The sequence below is a fragment of the Xiphophorus hellerii genome, chromosome 21 (assembly GCF_003331165.1).
Source record: "Xiphophorus hellerii strain 12219 chromosome 21, Xiphophorus_hellerii-4.1, whole genome shotgun sequence".
Taxonomy (NCBI): domain Eukaryota; kingdom Metazoa; phylum Chordata; class Actinopteri; order Cyprinodontiformes; family Poeciliidae; genus Xiphophorus; species Xiphophorus hellerii.
The window spans coordinates 14,383,986-14,408,889 of record NC_045692.1 but is presented as its reverse complement, the minus strand read 5'-3'; the positions used below and the strand labels follow the sequence as shown (position 1 = coordinate 14,408,889).

The following is a 24,904-nucleotide window of genomic DNA, read 5'->3' as shown; positions in this document are numbered from 1 at the left end:
TCTGTGTTTGTTTTTTGGCCTGCGTCTGTCTCCCATCCCTCTGTCAGCTGCAGGAAGCCAAACAGCTGGAGAGAGAGCGGCACCGACAGCAATCCCCAGTAGCCCAGCACACCGAGCCAGAATCTCCCCAGCTCCAGACTCACATTCACCCACCCAGCAAGACCCCCACCCAGGAGGCCAACGGCCCCGTCAGCCCTGCGACCCCCAGCATCGCCACCCCCTCCACGCCGTCCACCCCATCCACGCCGGCCCCGGAGTCCAGCAGCAGCAGGTCTGCGTCTGGGGAGCGGGAGGAGCAGGGGGAGCAGCCTGCCCCCGACGAGAACCCGGATCCTGAAAACGGTTCTGAGTTTTGCGTGGCTGAGAACGAGCAGACGGAGGCAGACCAAGCCACCGCAGCAAGTGAGTTGCTGCCCATGGAGTCCCCCTCTAAACTGAGAATAATGCTCCGAATTTGACTGTACATTTAATCTGAAAAAATAAAACCCAAATGAATAACATTTTTGGACTAAGTAGGCTCTTATTACAGTTTACAACAAAATCATTTGACCTGTTATTTAAAATGTACAATTAAACTAGGGATGTACCGATCCAATATCTGAGGTTTAGTATCACCTGAAACCAGTCCGATACAGAAAAACGGCGCTGAATTGACTTGAAAAGTTTCTGTTTTTAACACCAGATATTTATATTTATATAATAACTTTGCACCAGTGCAGCACACTTAAATACACCAATAGCTTGTCATGCTTGGTCAAACAACACAACTTCAATCGATCTAGAATTGATCTAGAATTTTTTTCAACATAAGGACCAATAAGGATATTATCAAATTAGTTTCTCTGTAACTCAAACATGATTTTTGATGTATTTGCTTTTGTTTAGAGATTTACTTTGTTTATGAAAATGAGCAAAATGAACCTACAAAAACATTCAGCTTCCACACTGAAAGTACCCATGTTAAATATAGTGATCGAATTTATTTTCATTTTCATTTATGCATTTATTTATTTTTGCAAAATAGTGTTTAAATCACATTCTAATTGTAATTATCGTGTCCTGCAGATGCAGCATCCAAACAACATAAAGGAGCAGGTGAAGAAGAGGATGAGGAAGCACCTAACTATGAGGAGAAAGCCCAGGAAATTGTCCAGAGTATTCTGCAGGAAGTGGTCAACACTGTGGCTGGAGGTGAGACATGCTTTATTCATAATTTCAAACGATGTGGTTCAATATTAAGTGAAATTATCAATCTGGCTTAGCCAAGTCTATTTTCTCCTGAAGCATGCTTAAAGGCGAGATTATCAATCCATTTCCTCCTCTACTTATTGTGTCTACAGGCCACTGCCTGGACCCAGCGAACCTCTGCTCCGACACCAAGGAGTCAACCGGCGAGGGCGAGCCAGAGGAGTCCCCGCCGGCCGAGGCAGCGACTGAAGGCACCCAGAGCTCGATGGAGGACGAGGGAACAGTTGGGAGCGACAGTGAGCACGTCCATGCAAACGGCATTCCCGGCACGCCTATTTCTGCTAGCTTTACGCCCTCGTTGCCTGACGACAGATTATCCGTCTCCTCCACCGACACTCAGGTGAGGAAGTAAAGACACTGAGTGTTGGACCTTATGAACTGAGCTAGGTGTTGAAATTTCTTTAAGTTGTACATTTGGTCATTCATTGCTTCTCCACTGACCCTTTTGACAAAACAGCAAAGTCCAGGGTACTAAGCTGTGGTATTTATGGTATCTGAAGCATTTAGATAATTATTTATCTTTTTAATTATTTCTTGAATTAAGTCATCTTTGGCCCTTGCTGCTAGAACACTCTGTCAGAAGAAATGTATCTGGATGTTCAGCCTAAACTGTTCTTCTCCCAGAACCGAGTCATTGTCTTTACAGAAATAAACACTCTTGTTAGTTATCCAAAATGATGTTTGTTGTCATAAAAATATAAATTTCATAAGATCTGCCTTGAGAATAGGGATTGTCAGTAGTTTGAAACCGGTCGTAATAGAGCTTACTGTGTGCTGTTTGAAGTGTCGAAGCTGTGTAATCTATACCTGTGAAAATACTGCAGTGACATGCAAGAGCTGGAAAACACAAACTTAAATGGCTTAAAATAAACTCTACCTGCTTTAGTTAATAAATAGGAGATGATCAACCAAAGAAGTAAGTTATTAGGTTAACCTGAAGTTCTTTGTGTAATTTACACCAGTGTTAAATTTACACTATGACGGGTGTAAATTTCACTTCCTGAAACCTTGTCCTCAGTCTGGCAACATCTGAATGTGTCTGAAATCTCCTCTGGCGTTTCTCCTTAAGCTGTTGTGAAGCCAAAGGTCACGTTTGACACAGCTGGACTCTGAACTTTTTTTTTCACATTGGCAAACAGCTGTGTGCGGTAATTTCTCCTGCAGCTGATCAGAGGAATCTGATACTTTTGCTTAATGAATAAATAATCGTCCTGCTCCCTTCTTACTGAATGAATGAAAGAAAATAGAGTAAAAAAGAGATGGAGCAGGAGCATCATATGCAGAGGTTTTCTGTTCAACTACTAAGGAATTACAGCTGCTAGTCAAAATATCCTTAAAAATAAAAATTTTCACTGCAGCTGAACTTTTATGACCTGATTTTTTTTTTTTTCTAAAATGGACTGAGGTTTTCTTATCATGTCCTGTAGAAAGTCATAATACATTTTTAAATTAAGACGTTAAAAGTGTTAAATCCAGGAAAACTTAGTTTATGTCAGTTTTTAGCAACTACAGAGTCATTACAAAAGTGTGGCTTGCATTTCTATTCTATTCTATTTCCCAAAACTCTGATGCCCCTAAATATAATTTGGTGAAGCCAATTGCCATCCCAGGTTGCCTAATTAATAAAGGGAATTTGTTTGTAATTTAATCCTAGTATAAATCCAGCAGTGACCTGTGTCCACCTAAAATTCAGCATTTGTTGAAAAGTTGCAAAAAGAACCACTGTTAATAGTTTGTGGCTTTAATGAGACAAATTATGAAACAAGTTAAAGATTTGAAATGTAGCGCGTGTTTGCTGCGTCATCCAGCTCTGAATGACCTCTGCAAGTCAGCATAATTACTGAGGTGTGATCACGATCAAACAAATCTTATTGCTTTAACATTCACATACTGCTGATGTTAAATAATCTGGAAGATAAAAGCTCTAAAACCAGACATTTCTTTAACTTGTTGCTTGTTTTTCTGCTCCTTTAGGAATCGGGAGCAACAGCTGGCCAGCCGCCAGGTGCTAAGTTCTCCCACATCCTCCAGAAGGACGCTTTTCTTGTCTTTCGCTCTCTCTGCAAGCTGTCGATGAAACCACTATCAGACGGACCGCCTGATCCAAGGTAAGACTTTGTTTTGTTTTTTTTTACGTAATTAAGGATAACAATCCTTGTAAGGATTTTCTACAGCTTAGAAGAGTTTACTTTATTAGATGTGCTTTTACTCTTCTATACTTTCTTGATTTGTGTAACCAATTTATTGATCAGCATCTAATGGAGACTCCCAGTTCATTTAGCTGTTGGATTTAACATCTAATTGCCAAGTTTTACTCTAAATTGCTTAAAACCTGAGAGTTGGACTTTTTGTGATTTTTATTCCTAGCGTAGGCTTCATGAAAAGGCCTTTTAATGCCTTGTTTGTTTTTTTTTTTATCCTTCCTCTAAGCTGCAGGTCTGACTACAGACATCATGAATCATGGTTTAAAATGAGGATCACTCAGATTGTGGTGTTTTTTCATTGGTTTCCATTGGTTATGGAGGCAATGAGACATCAATCAGAATTTTCTGAATCACTTCCTTGTGTCATGAAACACTGGAGCCCTTTTCATCCTTCCTCTTTACTTTTCAAAGCACCACAAATGCAAAATGAATGATTTTTACTTTTTATTTTTTGCTCCAATTTAATATTTCCCCTGGCCACGCTTCACTCAGAGGAAATGTGATTGTACTGATAGCTGCACCTTCTCTGGAATCAGGATTTTCTGCCTCAGGCTTCTACCTAAAACTCCATTCTGACTCTCTTATTTGTTTACTGTTTTCCAGCCAATTTATTCTTAATTTCAACAAATCTGTGTCAAAGAAATGTTATCCAAGCTGCTTTTTGAATGGCTTTGGATACGGTTCTGGTATAATGGAGCGCTTCGCGAAGGCTGACATGCTGTGTCTGGATCAGACTGAAATCTTTGCTCTCCTAAAAAGGTTTATTTGCCAGATATTTCACTCAGTCACACCTGAACAACTTGATGCACACTGAACATGTGAAGTGTCTACAGCTTAACTAGAGCAAATGACTTTGGATCTGCGTCTGCGATCACCATTGACGCATCTGATCTTCTGTTCTCACCTCTAAATGCTGCCACACCCCACCTTCCAATAAGAGTTTGTCCAAATTACTCTTATTCTGTTTTTTTTCTCTTTCTTTTCAGCTTTTCTGCTTTGTTGTCCAAATGGATTTTCATTTCCAAGGCCGTTTGGCGGCTAAATTCATAGCGAGAATCTGAAGGTTGCGTCTATTTTTTTTAAACACTACAGATGCTTTCCATTACTACATACTAACATAAATGCTGTTAAAAGCCTCTCTAAGATTTCAGTCCTTACTGCTCTACAAGAGAGCTTCTTTTTTAAATGTTTTCATTTATTTTCTACTAAAAATCAATTATAGAAAGCATTTCTTGGCAGTAAAATTGCTTGCAGTCATAAAACTTAAGTTGGATCTCATCTAAGAAATTGCTTAAAAAGTAAAAGGATGTTATTGTTTTGGCACTTAGGTCCTCCATTTTTACTGCTTTCCAGAAATGGAAAGCAGACAAAGAAAGGAAAGCATTGCAAAGGAGCATTTAAAGTCAGCATATAAATTAGCTGAATCTGGTTATTTCTTTCCCAGAGCCTTTTGCTACAGTAGAGCTTTGCAGACAGATGGAGGTTGTGCATGCAGACGATCTGTGACTGTGACCCGCAGAGCATTTTCTTTTAATCCTGCTGATGATTTTTAACTCTCTGCTGCAGACACACATCCTCATGAGTTTTCTCCATGTAATTAGTTGTAAATTCCTTTCAAGGACATTGTTTTCCGCTATAAAGACCAAAGAACACAGTAGAAACATTGGGAAAGAAGCTGTGGAGAATCTTAAAGCAGATTTAAATGATGTTTCTAAAACATCATCTGATGCAACATCTCATGGAGCGCTGCTGAATCATCTGACCTACATGTTAAACTGACTCAGATTACTACAAACTAAGCAGTTGTTTAACCTTTAATATAAAGACTAACAAATTGTCTTCATGTGACTGCCTCAGGTCCCACGAGCTGCGATCAAAGGTGTTGTCTCTGCAGCTTCTGCTGTCCATCCTGCAGAATGCCGGGCCCATCTTCAAGACCAACGAGATGTTCATAAACGCCATCAAGCAGTATTTGTGCGTGGCGCTGTCCAAGAACGGTGTCTCCTCTGTGCCTGAAGTCTTTGAGCTCTCTCTCTCCATCTTCCTTACCCTGCTCTCCCACTTTAAGACCCACCTCAAGATGCAAATCGAGGTAAAACGTTTGCATTTGTCTATTTAGTAAAGTTTTCTTTTTATTGCAAGCTCTACTGACAGCTTAAATAGCAAGCTTATTGTCTGTGTAAAATAAAATAAAAAAAATCTTGCGAGATAAGTACACGGAGAAAACCTAAATTCAGCCAAAAGATCGTTTTTTTGCTCTTGAGACATTTGCTGCATGTATTCCCCACTTTCTCTCTCCCTCTTTTCTGTCTGGTAATTGTCAATAAAGGCAACTAGTGCCAAAAAATCTAAGTATATAATTAAATTCCACTGTCCTTTGTTAATTGATTTGCCAAAGAAAGAAACAAACACTCTCTTTGGCAGGAGACGGTTGAAATTTCCTAAAGCAAAGCTTAAATTTATGGAGCTCCAAATAGTAAACTTGAGACCAAGTTCCAAGCAAACTCAATAGTGTTTGAAAGACAACGTTGTAAATTAGTCATTTGTATGATGATCTATGTTCAAATTTTCACATGAAATATAAAATACCTAATTGAAGGCAACAAAAGGAAGCATTAACTAAAGACCTAAAGTAAAATCAAGTCATATGGCCAAAATATGAATTATTAAATATAAGGCTGTTTTTCAACTCCTTTACAAATGGGTGATGCATAATTATTGGTATGCTAAGATTGTTTTTGTTCATTGAAATATAACTTAGGATCAAAAAAGGTTTTGTTGGAAACAGTAGAAAAAGACGATTGGTCTCGGCTATTTTTTTTTTCTTGCCTGAAAAACAAGTCAGTGCCCAAAGGGGAAACGCATTTCTTCAGTTGCCTTGTTGGAAAACTTTAAAGTGAGTACTTAATAAGATGAATTAAAAAAAAACACTCAACCAAAATTAGCAGTATTTCTAAAGTCATTTAGGACATGAAGTGAGGAGTTCTACCTGTTCTTCTTTCATCTCGGCCAAATTAACCGGCCTTCCTGCTTCCAGGATCTCTGATCTGTCGGCTCTTCTTGTTTTGTGTTGCGGAGTTGCGATGGCTCCTTTTGCCTGGTTCTCAATGGAAATGCAATAAACTCTTCTCTTTGCAGGTGTTCTTCAAAGAGATTTTCCTGTACATACTTGAGACGTCCACAAGCTCTTATGACCACAAGTGGATGGTCATCCAAACACTCACCAGAATATGTGCAGGTTTGCTCTGCTTTTTTCTTTTTTTTGCTTTATTTTTCTACTGCAACACTACAGGTGGAATAATATTGACCTGATATATAATTAAGTTAACTTTTGAAAATTAAGTATTTTTGAAAGACAGTAGTAGGGTTGGGTCTGAGTGAGATCATCATGTTTTCTTAGCTTACAAAAATACCAAAGCACCTCTGTATTCACACAGAAGTCATGTTATTGAATTTCTTTCCTTTAAAGTGTAAAAGAAACAATTATTTTTGATGCTATATTAAAATAAGCTGTTTTACAACTGCGTAACATTTGTTGTTTGTAGCATTTGTTGATTTATGTCTTTTTTGATATGTACTTACATGTAGAAACAAAAAATTATTTTACTTGTATTAAAAAATTTTAGTGCATACTTAGCAGAATATTAAACTTTTTTATACCAATAATTACATAAGGAGTATAATAAACTAATATTACCTGGTGGTTACTTAATGTTCCTCTAATACCTGCCTGTAGACTGCTGCTGAACAGACATGTAGCTTGCAAACTGCAGATTTTAAACAATAAATTTTTATTGAGTTATATGTACATGACAACTTCAGATTTTCACACCTTAATAGTCTGAATTTGAGGGAAGTTGTAGAACAACAGAGCAGCAGTGCGTTACTAAAACACAGCCGGAGAAAACACTGGCTGTAATCTTGTAATTTCTACTTTAATCACAATTTTTTTGTGGTTTCAAAATCAATTCTTTGAGCGTGCAACTTTATAAGTAGTTTCTATGATTTCCTGAAGCTTTGTGAAAAAAATTGTAATCAAACTCCTCCCTTCTGTCCTGTTCAGATGCCCAAAGTGTGGTGGACATCTATGTGAACTACGACTGTGACTTGAATGCTGCTAATATATTTGAGCGCTTGGTCAACGACCTCTCAAAAATAGCCCAGGGCCGCGGAGGCCACGAGCTCGGCACAACACCCCAACAGGTGAATTTTTATTTTCCTGATGTACTTCATCTATTCTGTGGCTGCTTTACAGGGATAGTTCAGAATTTATGAAGTAAGGTACTGTTAAAAGGTTATAAACACTTAATATTGTACCTACAATACACAACACTCTTCGTTTATCGTAATCCCAGATTAGTTGATGCTGTAGAGGGAAGCTGATGAGTTAGAGAGGGACCAAGACCAAAATTGACATCTATAAATCTCAAAAATGCCACAATGGTTTATCTGAACCTATAAAACTTCATCATGTCTGTAATTTGGAAGTTATTTACACAGAAGTTGACAGTTATTTAGACGTTAAAAGTAGGTCAGAGGCATTGCCCCACCCTTAGACTTCCTTTGAAACACAGACTGAGAACTGAACTTGTAAACAATTTAAACTCAGAGCAACTGAGTTTAAACTACCAAAGTAGAAATCCAAAATATCACAAATACCCATGTCAACACAGTGTTACTGATTTTTACGCTGTCTACTTTTTCTATCTGGTATTTAGTAACTGGAAAGGATTAAATGTTTGATTCTTAGTACATGTTTCCCAGAAAAATAATCTGTGCAAAAACCCACTGAGGTTTTCAAGGTTTTAGCCATTCTCAGACTAGCCATTCGGCTTTAACCGCCAGGACCAACTAATCAGAATTTGCACTAAATGAAGTGACAAAACAGAGTTAGTTACATCAAGGAAAGATATTAACTATTTCCAGCCTTTTAGCAGAACCATAATTTATTCCCAAACCATCTCACTAAGACAGCATGAAAAGTTTTACTGATTATTTGTTTATGTTTTTTATATTCTTGTCCAGGAGCTGACTCTAAGAAAGAAAGGCCTTGAATGTCTAGTGTCCATCCTAAAATGTATGGTAGAATGGAGCAAAGACCAGTACGTCAACCCCAATTCCCAGACCAGCCTAGGTGAGTCATTTATGTGATACTGGCTGCAGTGAAACCCAAAGCACGAGGACATTTGTAACTTTTTGTTTGTTTGGTTTGATCATTTTAATTATCAGCTTGCAGATTCAATAATGTCAGAAATCCTGTTTCTAACAGGCTAGACAGGCTAGACATGGGAGTGTGATCTATGTTAAAGATCTACGGTCTTTCAAATATACACACTGAGTTTGCTGTAGAAAACTATGCACAATGTATTGCAAATGTGTGGCAAACTGAGCTGCATGTACCATCACTTTGCTTTAACAATGGATCCAAAATGCTTATAGCATTTCAGCTTCCATAATACTTTTAGCAGACACTAGAACCAAACCCCTCCAGGTGAGGAGAAGCTACTGTAGTGACCGAAGCTTGATGCGTGTGTGCTGCGCCTGCAGTTATTGGCACAGGGAAAGGGATTAAGTATTTTTGTGGCAGTATACATGCATGGAAGGATGTGCAAATCTATTAATTCCTGAGGATTTAAAGGTTTGGCTACATTGAAAAAAAGCTGATACTTGTAACTGTACAATATGCAGTTGGTACATAATACGGTTCTGAATCTAGACTTGTCAGACGCAGTTTGTTTGTTTATAACCTTAATAAAGCCTTAAGCAATTCTCACTGTAATGTTCTAGTTTTCTCACATTGAGCAGAGCCCTCCATATTGCTTCCTTTCCTGCAGTAGACTGTAAAACAGGGAAGGTTAAAAGCAGATTTTGGCCATAATCTAACTGGATCGGTCTCAGTTCCCCTCAGAGTCTTAACAGGAGTTTGAGATAAGGCTTGTACCCTTCAGCATAGCCGCAGTCAGCTGTAGGATTGACCACTGGAAAGAAGGAAAGAAGAGGAAAAGCAAGCACTCATCGGCTCTGTTCCAGCCACAGGAGGCGGGGAGATAATGCTTCAGCACATAGAGGCTAATCCAGGAAGTTCAGACCCTGAAAAAGAGCAGTACCTTTCACTGAACTGTGATGAAGCAGCAATCTGTGACACGTGGAGCATATCCTCTCTGCGAGACGGGCTGCTGGGTCTTGTGCACAGAGGAGGATTTGTCGTTAGCTGAAGGAGGAACCCGAACTAAGATGAAGCTGAAACTCTGAGAAAGGACTGAAAAGATATCCCTTAAGCCTCTGGAAGTATCCACAGGCCAGCCTGGGGCTAAGCTGTCAGAGCCAAGCGGCAGAGGCAGCTTTGTTGACTGTCAGGGATATTACTCTGCCAAAAACCCACGACAGCTCATTAGCATACAAACAACAGCTCACATTAAAATCCTGCATGCTGAATTTGCTCTGCTGACAGTGTTGGTAGAGGTTAGAAAGTTTTACATTTTAGACTGAATTCTATTACAGCAGCATGCCAGGTCCTTGCTTGTAATGGTTTCTTGTCTTTACTCTCATATTTCTGAATAACTTCAAAGCAAGAGCAGGTAAACTGGAACAGTAGTGAGTGTTTAGTAGAATGTGTGTTAAAATAGCTCCGATTTAAACCCTTTGTGATTGTGATTTAGGTAGTTTTCCATTGTCTCGGTAAGGCCTGTTTCAGCATAACAGTCTGTCAGCAGCTTTCAATATGACATGCAGCATGCCTCACTCCAGAATAACTCAGAGTGTATCTATACTGGGATACACTCTATCAAACATCACAACACAGACCCTAAGACAGGGTTCCTATGCAGCCTTAAAACGCCTTTTGGTTATTTTAGTAAGTTACAGGGATCTGTGAGAGTTTTCCTCTAGTAGAAAATGAGAGCATTTCTCTCACATGGTCTCATAACACCAGAACAGTTTGAGGAAAAGAAATAGCATTTGTTTGAAATCGAGAATTTCTTTAAAACAATGGTAAACTCTGAAACCAGATACAAGCCCATGTCTGGTTCTGTTATATAACTTGAGTGGTGTAGGTTACGCTGTAACCAGAACCATGTTTGGTCTGACTTAACCTGTTGAGACCTGAAGTAACATCCAAACCAGGTTATATTCGGCATAGTTTTACTCTCTGAATGGATTCAAATATGTAATAGAAACACATCTAGTTGCTACAGACGGCTGGCGTCCCGATACTCTTTTTCTTTTGCTGTGTTGTCCGTGTTTTAAGAATGGCAAATATTGAGGTGTGCCAACATGTCTGCGAGGCTGTCCTGAATGTTTTAAAGAGTTTCCGTTGGGTAATCAGACGCCTCAGTTGGATCCAGCCCGGGTTACAGGGTGAACCTGTTCCAGCAGCAGCAGTGTATCCTTGAGGTCTTCTCTCATGGATTAATAAACCAACTCTCTTGACCTTCAGCTCACATTTCTTCGCCTTTTTCACTGCCTGCAGTGTTTTAGAGAACATCCAGAGCACAAATGCTGCTTTGCATTACAGCTTTTATGTGTCTGTTTAGGTAGGTGTGCGTTTCTGGGAGTTATTAGGCTGTAGTCATGTGTTCAGGGTTCCTACAGGAAATGTGTAGTTTACAGAAAAAGAAAATAGAAAATGGATAAATAATTACATTTTATTGAGGTCCATCTGATAAATCGATCGTCCATCCATTTGACCAACCATCCACCCACCAGTTCATATTTTCACTCATGTTTGCCTATTTCTTCATCCAGCACTTTATTCATCAGTTCTTCCTCAATCTGTCTGTTCTTTCAAACAGCCTTCCACTCACCTTTTTAAATTATTTTCACCTTGACAATTTTTTTTCAACCTCTGTACAGTTCTGTTAGTCAGAGGGGGATTTTTGACCTAAAGCGTGGTCAGATTCAGACATTTCTCAACAAAACAATAGTTATTGTTTTCTAAATTATTGGCTTTATTTCCTTTTATTTTTGCTCTTCAGGCCAGGAGAAACCTTCAGAGCAGGACAGCTCAGAGACCAAGGCCACAGAGAGCATAAACCGCTACGGCAGCATCAACTCCCTGGACTCCACGGCCTCGTCTGGCATCGGTAGCTACAGCACACAAATGTCCGGCACCGACAACCCCGAACAGTTTGAAGTTCTCAAGCAGCAGAAGGAGATCATCGAACAGGGGATTGACCTGTGAGTCCAGTGAATTTATAACTCTGTATTCCGATGAACATGGAACGAGTTAACCGTAGCTGAGTTTAGCTTTACTTGTTTGTGTGTTCCTCAGGTTCAACAAGAAACCAAAGAGAGGAATCCAGTACCTTCAAGAGCAAGGCATGCTGGGTACAACCCCAGAGGATCTTGCACAGTTCTTGCACCAGGAGGAAAGGCTTGACTCGGTAAAAAAAACAATTCGTTTTAGGTAAAAGTAGAAAGTAAAGATACGTAGACACTAGAATACTTTCAAAATAATACGATTTGTTGCAGAAATAATTTATTAACCAGACCAAATCTCTGAGACGTAGAGAATTAGGCAATTCGTTTTTTCTGATTATGTTATATTATCATCTTTACTTGTTAATGATCATAACAATCCAAGAACAATTTCTTGTGCAGTAAAAACTTACAAGTTAGTCAAATAAAATAACATGAATGTATATATTTATGTATGAATAAAATAATTGTATAAGTTAAATTTGTACTCTGCAGATTTCAACAACAATTATATTAATAATGAAAGCTGTAACGGTAATGCAATCACAAAATACTTTATTGCCGTTTCAGCTGAATATTGTTAATTTCTGCCTAAAATTACATGAAAATATGTTGCGAGTATTCCAGTTACCCGTCTTGATTCTAGACAAAACAAAATTAAGCTCACATCAAATGCTGCCTACAGTAGGTAAAAAACTTAAAAAAAAAAAAAAACTGTTAATGTATAAACTTAGATTAAAATTGATGTAATTAAAATGTGATTGTATGTATGTAAATCAGAATTAAAAGTAATTTAATATAATGACTGTAATTGAACTATTTTTTTATTGCAAAACCTTTGTTTGGCACCATGATTAGTGCAGCATTAATAACTGCACTAATTACTGCATCAAATAAAAACAATCTGCCCTGATTTGCTACTCTTTGCTAATCGTTAAGACAGCTTGTGTTTCACTCTGCAGGGTCACAGTGTCGGACCTGAGCACTGTGTGTAAATGTGCAGGTATAATGCACATTTGCGAAGTAATGCGAAGTGAAGCCTGACCTCTGTGTCGTTGCTCTGTTTAGACTCAGGTGGGTGAATTCCTCGGCGATAACGACCGTTTCAATAAAGAGGTCATGTACGCCTACGTGGATCAAATGGACTTCCAGGGCAAAGACTTTGTTTCCGCTCTAAGGATGTTCCTGGAGGGCTTCCGGCTCCCTGGCGAGGCCCAGAAGATCGACCGGCTTATGGAGAAATTTGCAGCAAGATACCTGGAATGCAATCAGGGGTGAGTTTAATTCGCTTATTTATTTATTTTTTCTTTTTTACAAAACAGAAAGGAAACCAGAGAAGTTCAAGGATGTGGTTACCTTTGCAGGTCGTTTATCCTGCTCACCCGTTATCCTCGTTTTGTTTTTATTGCTCCAGACAAACACTCTTTGCCAGTGCAGACACAGCATATGTTCTCGCCTACTCAATCATCATGTTGACAACAGACCTCCACAGCCCGCAGGTAAGACGTCCACCTCAAGGAAGCTGCAGGGTTTTGGTGTTTAGACAAGAACTGTCCCTTTAAATATCAGTGAAGTGTGCTGAGCATAAGCCAGTCTTGACTTTTTTTTATTGCTGTATTCTTCAAAGGTGAAGAATAAAATGACAAAAGAACAGTACATCAAGATGAACCGCGGCATCAATGACAGCAAAGACCTGCCTGAGGAGTATCTCTCAGCCATATACGATGAGATCGCAGGGAAGAAGATTGCCATGAAGGAAACAAAAGAGCTCACCATGAAGTCCAACAAGCAAAGTGAGTCTGAACATCATATCGACAAACGACATGTTATCCCTGCTGATCTGGGTTGAATTGATGTCTGAATCTGAATTGTGTGCAGGTGTGGCCAGCGAGAAGCAGAGGCGTCTGCTCTACAACGTGGAAATGGAGCAGATGGCCAAGACGGCCAAAGCTCTGATGGAGGCCGTCAGCCACGTCCAGGCCCCCTTCACCAGCGCCACGCATCTGGAGCACGTCAGGCCCATGTTCAAGGTATTTCACCTGAGATTCCTCACACCCCGCTGGGAATATAGATGGCTAAATCCGGCGTGGAAGCCTCATCTGTGTGTGACGCTTCTCAGCTGGCGTGGACGCCCTTCCTGGCTGCCTTCAGCGTCGGCCTGCAGGACTGTGACGACACTGAAGTGGCCTCGCTGTGTCTCGAAGGAATACGCTGCGCCATCAGGATAGCATGCATCTTTTCCATACAGGTACAGCACCCTGGATCACTGCAATACAGGCTTCTTGCGCAGAATATTTATAGAACTGGATTTGATCACTTTTCAAGTCTGCATAAATTGATTTTGGAAACATCTTTTAGTTTCTATTCCTTATGTTTTTAATAAACGTGTTTTTTTTATCTTGAGTTGCATTTATATTAATGCTTTCCTCTTCCATTTGTCAGGTAATAATTTTAAGGTTGTGTCAAATTTATTTATTTATTTATTTATTTATTTGCTTTAATGTTGAAAACACACACCAACAAATGTAATCGGAATAATTTCACATCTTATAATTGCATCAAAGCTCTCTTTAATCCAGAATTAAGATTCATTATAATGAATCATTACAAAAGTTTTTATTTATTTCAGAAATTCAAATCGAAAACAGTCATACTTTAGTTTATAACACTAATCGATATATATTTCAATTTTTATTTCTATGTATTTTGATGTTTTTAGTGGGAATTTCCAGAATAAAACTTGTAATTGTAACTTGTTTGCATCTTTGTCTTGCATTTTTTTCTTTTCATTCAATTTTCTGCCAACACTCTTTGAACAGCTTTCTTATTTAGCAATGACCTTCTGTGCCAGTGATTATCTGCATCACATTTCTATATTACTTTCATTGGTGTTATGTAATGCATTATTTGCTGAAAAACTGGATTTTGGTTGTTCATTAGCTGCTAGCTATGATCATCAAAATAATTGGTCTCAGTATGAAACGTGTTCCATATAAAATGTTAAAGATATTGTTTAGTTAGATGGCTCTCTGGAATTTCAAGTAAATGTTTTGTACTTAAATGACCAGAATTTACAAAAATTGCCATAAAAACATTGTTTTTGTTTTTGAACAGCTGGAGAGGGATGCTTACGTTCAGGCTCTGGCCAGGTTCACCCTGCTGACGGCCAGCTCCGGCATCGCAGAAATGAAGCAGAAGAACATCGACACCATCAAGACCCTGATCACTGTGGCACACACGGATGGCAACTACCTGGGCAACTCCTGGCATGAGGTCTGCATCAGTTTGTGAGAACTTTCAGAACCATTCAGTAGACTATGTGCATCAGTCAGGCGAAACAGCTGGAAAACACACAAAACTATTCATATACACATTTAAAATGCTTTCTCAATGCTTGATGTAAACGCAACATGCAGTAATCGGCAAGTTTTAGGTGTTTAGAAGGTCAAAGGTCAACCTAACATCCTGGTTGTCAGCAGAAACAACGTAGTCTATTCATATTTGTTCTTTATTGATCAGTCATCAAACATAACTTGAGTCATAACTGCAAAAATTTGCGTTATAACGTGTTTTTGTTTTAAAGATTTTTGTGGCACTAGTGGCATTTAGTTGCTGTATTTAGACAGGAAATGGGCAAAGAGAGAGAGAAGGAAGAACGTGCAGCAAAGGTGACCATTCTAAACCTTTAATGCAGTTTCTTTATCTTTCCATCAAGTGTGGACAGCTAACCTGCCACTGATATGGAAAATCACCATGAGCTTCTTGGTTGCTTTTCTGATTGATGCTCTCTTTGCCTCTTCATGAGAGTTTATGCTCTAATCCTCTTTAAAAAAAAAACCTATGAGGTCTTTATTTTTGTCAGCCACTTTGCAATTATGCAATACCTTGTGGTGTTCTATCCAATAAAATATGTTGGAGTTTGTGTCTATAAGAGGTGTGATTGGTTTAGCAGTGCGCAGTAGTTCGTTTTCCTTCCTTAGGCCTTTCATGACCATTTTTTTCCCTCCTTCTCAGATCATGAAGTGCATCAGTCAGCTGGAGCTGGCTCAGCTGATTGGTACGGGGGTGAAGGCGCGCTACATCTCAGGGACGGTGCGGGGGAAAGAGGGTTTCATCACCAGCACCAAGGAGCAGAACAACGACGAGTACCTGGGTTTAGGTCAGTAGAAACGTTTCAGTCCGTCACAAACAGAATACTGCTATAGATCTGACAGTAGAACTACTCCCATGTGGTTCTCTCTGTAGTTGGGGGAACAGTAGACCGTAAGCAGATTGCCAGCATTCAGGAGTCCATTGGTGAGACGAGCTCTCAGAGCGTGGTGGTGGCTGTGGACAGGTATGGATCTGTTATTTCTCCACTCATTTACCTCCCAGGTCTCCTCCTGTGCACTTATGTAGACACGATACTTCACATCTTATTCTCCAATGTTTTCAGGATCTTCACAGGCTCCACCAGATTGGACGGTAACGCAATAGGTGAGTCAAGACTTTCTCTTTTGTGCTTCAAGGACTGTTGGATTTCCTGTGTTGTTGCGATTCATCTTCCTGTTCAAATCACTTCTTTTTTTTTTCTCATTGGGGTGATTTTTATCTGTTTGTCAGTGGATTTTGTGCGCTGGCTGTGTGCTGTGTCCATGGATGAGCTGGCCTCGCCCACACATCCACGCATGTTCAGCCTGCAAAAGATCGTGGAGATCTCCTACTACAACATGGGCCGCATCAGGTTGCAGTGGTCCAGGATCTGGGAGGTGATCGGAGACCACTTCAATAAGGTGGGTGTGCGAAACAGAGCGACCCCCTCAGGTTCTCTTTCCTCGTTTCCTTCCTTTTGTTCTTGTGTTACTCTCCCAAGAGGTGTTGTTGTTTGGCTATTATTACCTTCCTTCTATGAAAGAGAGTATATTTTGGTTTTAATGAGAGATACATATCACTAAAAGGAGAGTTTTCTTGTTTAAGCAAGATACTGCTCCTGAATTTGTTTCTTAACTCTGGCAGTAAAGCACTTCTGTAGGAAAATAAATATCACAATTTTTGTTTTTTAATCTATTTATTTTGTCAGCAGTAAACAAATAATCGTTTTCAATTTTTAAAATGTATTATTTTCTAAAACCTAAAGTTTAAATTTGATTGGATTTTTTTTTTCAGTGAATAAAGTAGTGCAAGTAAAAATATACAAAGCCTTAAAATTTCTAAAGGTAAAAAAATATATACCTGCTTTGGTTGTTTGATTTAAAATTAAAGAACATAAATATGATTTTTTTTTTCCTATTCAAATAGCGATCAACATTTTATTTTATTTTATTTGCACACCCAAATTAGACATTTTGCTTTTTTTTGTCCAATGTTTCAGTTGCTCTTTTTTAAATAATCATCTTCCGTTCTAAATATTTTTTACATCCCACATGTTGAACAGTTTCTCTTCTTTCCTCCAGTTTGCTCTGAGAAGCCTGATGATTTGTTGAACAGAAAATGTGTAACACTAAATCTGAGAAATGTTATTTTTCTCTCTGCAGGTTGGCTGTAATCCCAATGAAGATGTAGCAATTTTTGCCGTCGATTCTCTCAGGCAGCTGTCCATGAAGTTCCTGGAGAAAGGGGAGCTGGCTAACTTCCGCTTCCAGAAGGACTTTCTGAGGCCGTTCGAGCACATCATGAAGAAGAACAGGTACAAACCCAGAGCCACTGGCACCGAGCCTTTTTTTCTGTCACATCATTTTTCCTGTCTTTTCCTCCCTGAAGCTATGAGTGGATTTGTTTTTTCACTCTGACTCCTGCCAACATTTCAGCTGACCCATTTCAGTCTTCTTGCATTACTTCTCCACTGAATTCACATGAAAGGCTTCCCCCCCCCCCCCGTCTGTTTGGTTTGAGATGGTTTTTAAGTGCAGTCATTTACAAACCAGACAGATTTATTTAGTTGGTGATTTTGCAGGGGTGTGCATGCAGCATGTGAAAATCTAAAGGCTGTTTCACTGCAACACATTTCTGACAAGAACCAGGAGTTTAAACAAGAATCCGCTCACAGACGGCAGCAGGGAGGAGACGGCTGGCGGCAATGTAAACCAGGCAGAGTGTGGAGTCCATTAGAGTTTGTTTGTGTGTGTGAGAGAGAGATGGCTAGAAGAGGCAGAGATTTCCTCCCATTCATGCTCTCTGAGCAGGTACAGTTGCTTGTCTCTATGGAAACAGTTGCTGCAACAAACCAGCTGAGGTCAAGCTGTAATAACCACTTTACCTTAAAATGAGCCTGGGGATTTTATCAAGCGCTTTTACAGCTAATCTGCATCAATAAACAGACAAATTATCATCATTTCAGTTGATTTAACACATTCACATCCCATTTTTTCCTTTTCTCTGCCTTTTTTTCCCCTCCATCTGATCTTGCCTCCACCCAGGTCTCCCACCATCAGAGACATGGTGGTGCGCTGCATAGCTCAGATGGTGAACTCCCAGGCTGCCAACATCCGTTCAGGCTGGAAGAACATCTTCTCAGTGTTTCACCTGGCGGCGTCCGACCAGGACGAGAGCATCGTGGAGCTGGCCTTCCAGACCACCGGCCACATCGTCAGTGAGTCCAACACTCCTGTGTCCAAACTTGTTTCATGTCGTCCCCTTCAGTCATGCGGCAGAAATGGCAACTCGAGCTTCAAAACTAGATGACAAAACACGCTAGTCCCGACTAAGACTCGTTCTCTAAAGATTTGGGACTTGACTCTGGAGTCTATTTCTTATATAATCAGGTATGAAAGTGAGTGACTCGCTGCAGTTTAGATTAAATGAAACTGGGGGTGAAAGTATTGAACAAATAAACATGATAAGCATCAGGAATTTGTCAAATAAGCAATAATATTTGAATGTCATTGATATAATTCAACATCATATGTTAAAGATGCTTATATCCATTTCAGGATTAACTTATTTTGTAGTTGCTGTATTTTTAGTTTAATAGCCCCTAACATCTGATTAGTTAAATTGAACAGGAAGTCATCTAGGAACCAATTATTTTGACTGTAGCAGCATTAGCTCCACCCACTAACTTGGATGGGTAAGGTAGAAAACAAAATAACTACTTCTATTTATGTCCAAAAGAATTCATGTTTCCTCATATTTTTTGTATATGAATAAACGTTATTTTAATCACATATCTAACTGCATATTTAAATAATTACATATATATATGTATTTTTTAAATGTGTTATTTTTATAAATATTCAGTCCCTCAATGAAAGAGGCTTGTCTTGTGGATGTGGCTTTGTCTACAAACACCCTTCAGGTCATTCAAAATAAAAGCATTTCCTGTTTGATTTAATGAAAAACAATAACAACAAGTTTTGAATCCTTTATGCACATTTGTAATGTATACATAAAATAAATTGTATATTTTTTCAAAAGAGTTCAGTTATACGTAATCACATCGTTAGAGACAAGACTTAGATTTTGGAAAAAGTACCTGAACAAATCTGTCAGCTGGTCAGAAGATCTGATTGAACTTTAAACCAAAGTCTGTTTTTCTTAACTTCTCTTCTCCTCCACTTGTGTGTTGCTGTTTAAACCTCCCTCAGCGAATGTATTCGAGAAGCACTTTGCAGCCACCATCGATTCCTTCCAGGACGCCGTCAAGTGTCTCTCGGAGTTCGCCTGCAACGCCTCTTTCCCAGACACCAGCATGGAAGCAATCCGCCTCATCCGCCACTGCGCCAAATACGTCTCAGAGAGACCCCAGGTCAATGTCGGCCAGATGAAGTCTGAATCCTACCTATAAAAAAATGTAAGGATTAATTTTGAACTCGTTGTTTCTTCGTCCCCGGCAGGCCTTCAAAGACTACACCAGTGACGACATGAATGTAGCCCCCGAGGACCGGGTGTGGGTGCGAGGGTGGTTCCCCATCCTGTTTGAGCTCTCCTGCATCATCAACAGGTGCAAACTGGATGTCAGAACCAGGTAGGTGGGATTAACCTTCCAATCACAAAGTTCATCATTTTGACTTTTCCAAATTTTGTCACCTTACTGGGATTTTAAATGCAAAACTGTTTGTAATTGATATAAAACAAGAGAAAGAACTTGCATATGTGTTTTTAGACCTGTGCAGTGGATGAGTGTGTTTGCGTTGCTCTTGCAGGGGCCTCACGGTGATGTTTGAAGTGATGAAGACCTATGGGCATACCTTCGAGAAACACTGGTGGCAGGACCTGTTCAGAATCGTCTTCAGGATCTTCGACAACATGAAGCTACCGGAGCAGCAGACCGAGGTAACAGACAAGTCTTTTCTTTCTGCAGCTTCTTCGTTTTAGTTCTCGCGTGTGAAGCATGCTCACTAAAGCTTTTGTTGTGAAAACCTTCAGAAAGCAGAGTGGATGACCACTACATGCAACCATGCACTTTATGCCATCTGTGACGTTTTCACCCAGTACTTTGAGTCCCTCAATGGACTCCTGTTGGATGACATCCTGGCTCAGCTCTACTGGTGTGTGCAGCAAGGTGAGTGCATTTGTTGGGGGGCTTTTACAGGTGGCGTTAGCATTTTCACCAGATCAGAAAGAGAAGATTTTTTTTGTAAATGTTCGACTGTTTGTTTTACGAACCTGTACTCCAAACAAAATTAGTCCACGTCGCGTTTATCATAAACTAAATAATAATAATAAAATCCACTTCCTGTGTCTATGCCTTTTCATCTGCAGATAATGAGCAGCTGGCCCGTTCAGGCACCAACTGCCTAGAAAACGTGGTCATCCTCAACGGGGAGAAGTTCTCCGCCGAGACCTGGGACAAGACGTGTAACTGCATGCTGGACATCTTCAAGACCACCATCCCCCACTCGTAAGCTGACACGCTGTCAAGGAGTTTCTTCCTCAGCAGGAATGCAGCAGGAATTTGTTGCTTGAAAATTAGTTTGTAGAACAAAATCAAAGTGCAGTGCTACAAGCTAGTGGTGTTTAGAATAATAGAATAACTTTTTCATGTAGTGAAGCGATAAATAACGACATTGAAGGGCGTTTATGTGGCAAGCTCACTTTTTTCACATGAAGAAGACCACAGAGAGGTGGGGGTAGTAGAAAAGTTTTTGTTTTTTGGAAGGAGAAATGATGAAATGATATAAGGGAAAACAAAACTCTCCCTCTTCTACAGGGCGTTTCAAACTGGAAACATCACTGAAAACAGTGGTCACAAATTTCAGCATCATTGGTGCTCCATATAGCCATGGCTGGAAGCACTGGTGCAGCTTTGTGTCTGCATGTCTGCAAAGGGGGGAAATAATTTGTGATTCACAGTTAGTTCTGTCCTGTCCAGAGTATTGCTACAACTCAGGCAATGCTTTCATCTTTTGCTTCTGTACAGAGTTTTTAAATAAAATCTCAAATATATGATTTCCCATGTCTGGATAAGTATGGAAAAACAAAATATTGTATCTAAATTTCTTTTTTTTTTTTTTTTTTTTTGTTATTCTCTTTATTTGTTTGGTTTTCTCTTTGTTTCTTTTTTTGTTTGTTTTTTCTTTCTGTTGTTTTTGCTTTCTTTTTTTATCACCTTAGAAGAAATGGGCTATTCTGACGTACAGTACATAACATAATAGGGGCTGAGATATTCTGCTTGCAAATGCACCAAAAATACACCAAAAGCTAAATCAATATTTTTGTAATTAAAGCAGTTTTAACCTTGTTTTTCCTATCGACAGTTTTGACATTTTCACCAAAAACTGATGTGATGTCTTTTATCAATTTTCTCTGATTTCAAGGTTGTTGACGTGGCGACCAGCAGGAGCAGAAGGAGAGCACTTTGCAACACACAGCCTGACTGACAAACAGCTGGTGAGGAAATCTTTTGTACGGTTTATCCAAGATATGCAGATGTCGTTCTTTTCTACCCTCCTTTTATTTTGGGTTTATTTATATTTGTTGGATAGCAGTAGCTAAAATCTGCTTTGATCTCAGGACTCCATATCCCAGAAGTCTGTGGACATTCAGTCCCGCTCTGACGACCAGCACTCCATCAGCAGCGGCGACAGGGCCGCGATGGAGAGCCGCCGCCAGAGTCAGCACAGCTCGGCGTCGGGCGTCTTCGAGGACGGCTCGAGAAGCAGGACCTCAACAAGTGAGTCGGCCATTTTCCACGAATACTCATCTCTCTCCGTTTCCTTTCTCATCAATTTGTTTCCTGATGACCATTTCCTGTCGTGTCCTGCAGAGATCCAGGAGCAGCGCTTGTTCTCTGCCCTGCTCATAAAGTGCGTCGTGCAGCTGGAGCTGATCCAGACCATCGATAACATCGTGTTTTTCCCCGCCACCAGTAAGAAAGAGGACGCAGAAAACTTTGCAGCTGCTCAGGTACAAAATTTTAGTGACCCGCATGACGATGAGCCACAGCATGGTGGAAATATTAGCGAGTAGCTTTATAACCTTTTATGTAATTTGAAGCGGGATGCAGGGTGTGCTGCGGACGTCCAAGTGGAGACCCAGGACCAGGGGATGTTCCGCTATCTGACCTCGGAGCAGCTCTTCAAGCTACTGGACTGCCTGCTGGAGTCACATCGCTTCGCCAAGGCTTTCAACTCCAACAACGAGCAGAGAACGCTGCTGTGGAAAGCAGGTAGGAGAACGAAGGCTGCATCTGGGACTCGAGGTTGGCGCTGTGGATCTCTAACAAGTTTTTACTGTGTGCGTATTGGAGGTTTCAAAGGCAAGTCGAAGCCCAACCTGTTGAAGCAGGAGACCAGCAGCCTGGCGTGTGGGCTGCGCATCCTGTTCCGTATGTACACGGACGAGAGCCGACAGGGCGCCTGGGAGGAGGTCCAGAGGCGGCTGCTCAAGTGAGGAACGCCTTCATCTGCTGAACATTTACCACATTCAGATCAACATTGAAGCGATTCATCGCAATGAATCGATTGTTAAAATAATCAACTAATTTAGAAATTGATGAATCATTAACTATAGCTTGGACTCAAAAAAGTTTATATGTTGTAAGAGCAACATACGACAACAAATGAGCCAAACTGTACAAAAAACATACATTTTGCGTTTAAAACAACAAAACCTTCTTTGTCTGTAAATATGTTCCACACAACTCATCTAGTAACATTGCTTTAGCTTCACATTGTTTAAAAAAAAAACGGCCTATTACACACATTTAACTATTTAATTAGTAACCGATCAGCCATTCATAGTGTGGGTGAGTTGATCAGAAAGGGTTGAGCTTTATACATTATAAACCTCAAAGTTTATTCCTAGATGCAGATGCATCCTTTGCACAAATGAGCAAGCATATATTTCTAATATTGTATAAAATAAGCTCAAGTGGTTAAATGATAAAGATGCAGAATGAGACATTTTTTAAATTAGATTTTTCAATTAATCAGAATAATTAAATAATCAGTAGCTGCAGCCCTAATACTGTTCATTTGAGGACGTCAGGAGGCTTCTCCTCCATTAGATGGGCTGAAACATGATCATTTTATTTACTTGTGCTCTGCTAAGTGAGGTGAGATCTGTCCTGCTGGTTAAAATGTGTTTTTGATGTTGCCAGCTACTCCGGATTAGGTAGAAAAGTGTAAAAGAAAACACAAAAAAAACAATATAACAAAGCCAGCAGGAGCTCTGCTTCACTGTTCTCATAAAGAAAAGCTTTATAGATCCAAAGGAACCAGAATGCTCCTTGTGATCAGCACTTCTGTGATTGCATCAGGGCTACTCAGAGCCTCACAGCCAGTCCTCATCCTGTTTGCTTTTCCCTTCTGACTCATCCTCCTGTTTTGATGCCCATATTGATAGTGATCCAAAGCAGAACACTGGTTTATCTCTTCTGCTTCCCTGATTAACATTTAGAGAGATGAAGATGGTATCAGGTAGGAAATTAGTATAAATGGTGGCTGAGTGTGTGAGCTGGATCAGTTCAGGGTGCAGAGCTAGAGGAGGACGTGGAGATTCAGTCACCAGATACAGATGGAAACTGAAGAAGGAGAAGTCCAGGTTCTCCTAACGGTTTAATAGACGACTCAGTGATCAGCTTCAATGAAGAGCCTTTATCATCATCATCATCATCCTACTTGTTCCCTGTTGTGTTAAAGTCTGTGAAATGTTTCTGTTTTGTTCAGCGTTTGCAGCGAGGCGGTGGCGTACTTCCTGGCTCTGACCTCAGAAAGCCACAGAGAGGCCTGGACCAACCTGCTGCTGCTCTTCCTCACCAAGGTGCTGAAGATCAGCGACGAAAGGGTAGGAAACCAAAACACACCCTGGATTTAAATAAAGTGAGACTTTTAATGATAATGTTGCATTTACAAGATCAACAACCGCATACAAAATGTAAAAACAATTTTAAATATTTCTTCATCTTGTACATTTTGTCAGCCACAAACTTGATTGTATTGTAAAACATCGACACAAAAGAAAGCCTGAGTACGTGGATCCATGCAATGTTAGAATATTTTGATCTAAGTAGCCTATAAGAACAACAGCACAACCTGCACACCAGTGTTCCTTCTTTATGTTTAGAATTTGTAGCAAAATAAGAGAAACTTTGAGAGCCATTGATACTGTTGGATGTCCTAAAGGCTGACCTCTGTGTCTTTCTTCCTCCCCCTCTGGACAGTTCAAGGCTCATGCATCCAGATACTACCCCCTCCTGTGTGAGATCATGCAGTTTGACCTGATCCCTGAACTGCGGGCCGTTCTCAGGAAGTTCTACCTGCGCATCGGCCTCGTCTTTAACATTGCACAGCTGCCTGAGCCAGAGCCGGACCCCGAGCCGAGGCGTGCAGAGCCAGAAACGGACATGGAGGTGGGGGAGGAAGCTGGGGAGGAGGCCCAGTGATGCTGCACCCTCCTCCACCCCTCCACCTACACAAACCAACCCACCGCAGAAATGTGCGGTTGTGCTGCGCCTCCTCAGGGCCCCTCCCCCCCCCCTCACCTCCTCTCCTTCTCTTCCTCCTGTTGTATGACAAACACTTTAACCTGATTAGTTGGAGATTGAAAGCCCCACCCAACACTCTGAACCCTCACAGACGGAGTCGTCCGCTTCATCGTAAAAACAATAATGTCTTGCACCGGGTGTAGCGACGCCTCCACTGGGTAAAACTACTGATCAACAAGTGAGTCTGTTGATGCAACTGACATGAACCCATATCTCTGATCTACATCTCAACACGTGTGCTTCTTACTGTATGTTAAAAAAAAAAAAGGAAGAAGAATGAATGATTTCAGCTACATGCAAATACTCAGCAACTTTGAAATTTATCTCACACACATGGCTGACGATCTCTCTG

At 40.3% G+C, this 24,904-nt stretch overlaps 1 protein-coding gene across 2 annotated transcripts in view; it reads left to right on the top strand.

The window, feature by feature from the left end:
* Positions 1-24,823, top strand: part of arfgef1 (ADP-ribosylation factor guanine nucleotide-exchange factor 1 (brefeldin A-inhibited)) — a 54,062-nt gene extending 29,239 nt beyond the window's left edge. The window contains exons 7-40 of one of the 2 annotated variants that reach the window (XM_032551175.1): positions 48-402; positions 1,066-1,191; positions 1,341-1,588; positions 3,223-3,356; positions 5,310-5,544; positions 6,591-6,690; positions 7,516-7,655; positions 8,478-8,586; positions 11,426-11,627; positions 11,722-11,833; positions 12,717-12,922; positions 13,063-13,147; positions 13,276-13,441; positions 13,527-13,678; positions 13,768-13,896; positions 14,763-14,921; positions 15,663-15,807; positions 15,894-15,984; positions 16,084-16,124; positions 16,251-16,420; positions 17,162-17,313; positions 18,044-18,216; positions 19,211-19,371; positions 19,460-19,590; positions 19,769-19,898; positions 19,992-20,127; positions 20,328-20,466; positions 21,383-21,455; positions 21,579-21,738; positions 21,832-21,971; positions 22,062-22,233; positions 22,315-22,453; positions 23,735-23,852; positions 24,229-24,823. In XM_032551175.1, the coding sequence (XP_032407066.1) occupies positions 48-402; positions 1,066-1,191; positions 1,341-1,588; positions 3,223-3,356; positions 5,310-5,544; positions 6,591-6,690; positions 7,516-7,655; positions 8,478-8,586; positions 11,426-11,627; positions 11,722-11,833; positions 12,717-12,922; positions 13,063-13,147; positions 13,276-13,441; positions 13,527-13,678; positions 13,768-13,896; positions 14,763-14,921; positions 15,663-15,807; positions 15,894-15,984; positions 16,084-16,124; positions 16,251-16,420; positions 17,162-17,313; positions 18,044-18,216; positions 19,211-19,371; positions 19,460-19,590; positions 19,769-19,898; positions 19,992-20,127; positions 20,328-20,466; positions 21,383-21,455; positions 21,579-21,738; positions 21,832-21,971; positions 22,062-22,233; positions 22,315-22,453; positions 23,735-23,852; positions 24,229-24,450 (5,151 nt within the window). In that variant the 3' untranslated portion in view covers positions 24,451-24,823. The remainder of the gene's footprint in view (positions 1-47; positions 403-1,065; positions 1,192-1,340; positions 1,589-3,222; positions 3,357-5,309; positions 5,545-6,590; positions 6,691-7,515; positions 7,656-8,477; positions 8,587-11,425; positions 11,628-11,721; positions 11,834-12,716; positions 12,923-13,062; positions 13,148-13,275; positions 13,442-13,526; positions 13,679-13,767; positions 13,897-14,762; positions 14,922-15,662; positions 15,808-15,893; positions 15,985-16,083; positions 16,125-16,250; positions 16,421-17,161; positions 17,314-18,043; positions 18,217-19,210; positions 19,372-19,459; positions 19,591-19,768; positions 19,899-19,991; positions 20,128-20,327; positions 20,467-21,382; positions 21,456-21,578; positions 21,739-21,831; positions 21,972-22,061; positions 22,234-22,314; positions 22,454-23,734; positions 23,853-24,228) is intronic. The other variant, XM_032551176.1, reaches the window with a different exon arrangement.
* The last annotated feature ends 81 nt before the right edge of the window (positions 24,824-24,904 follow it).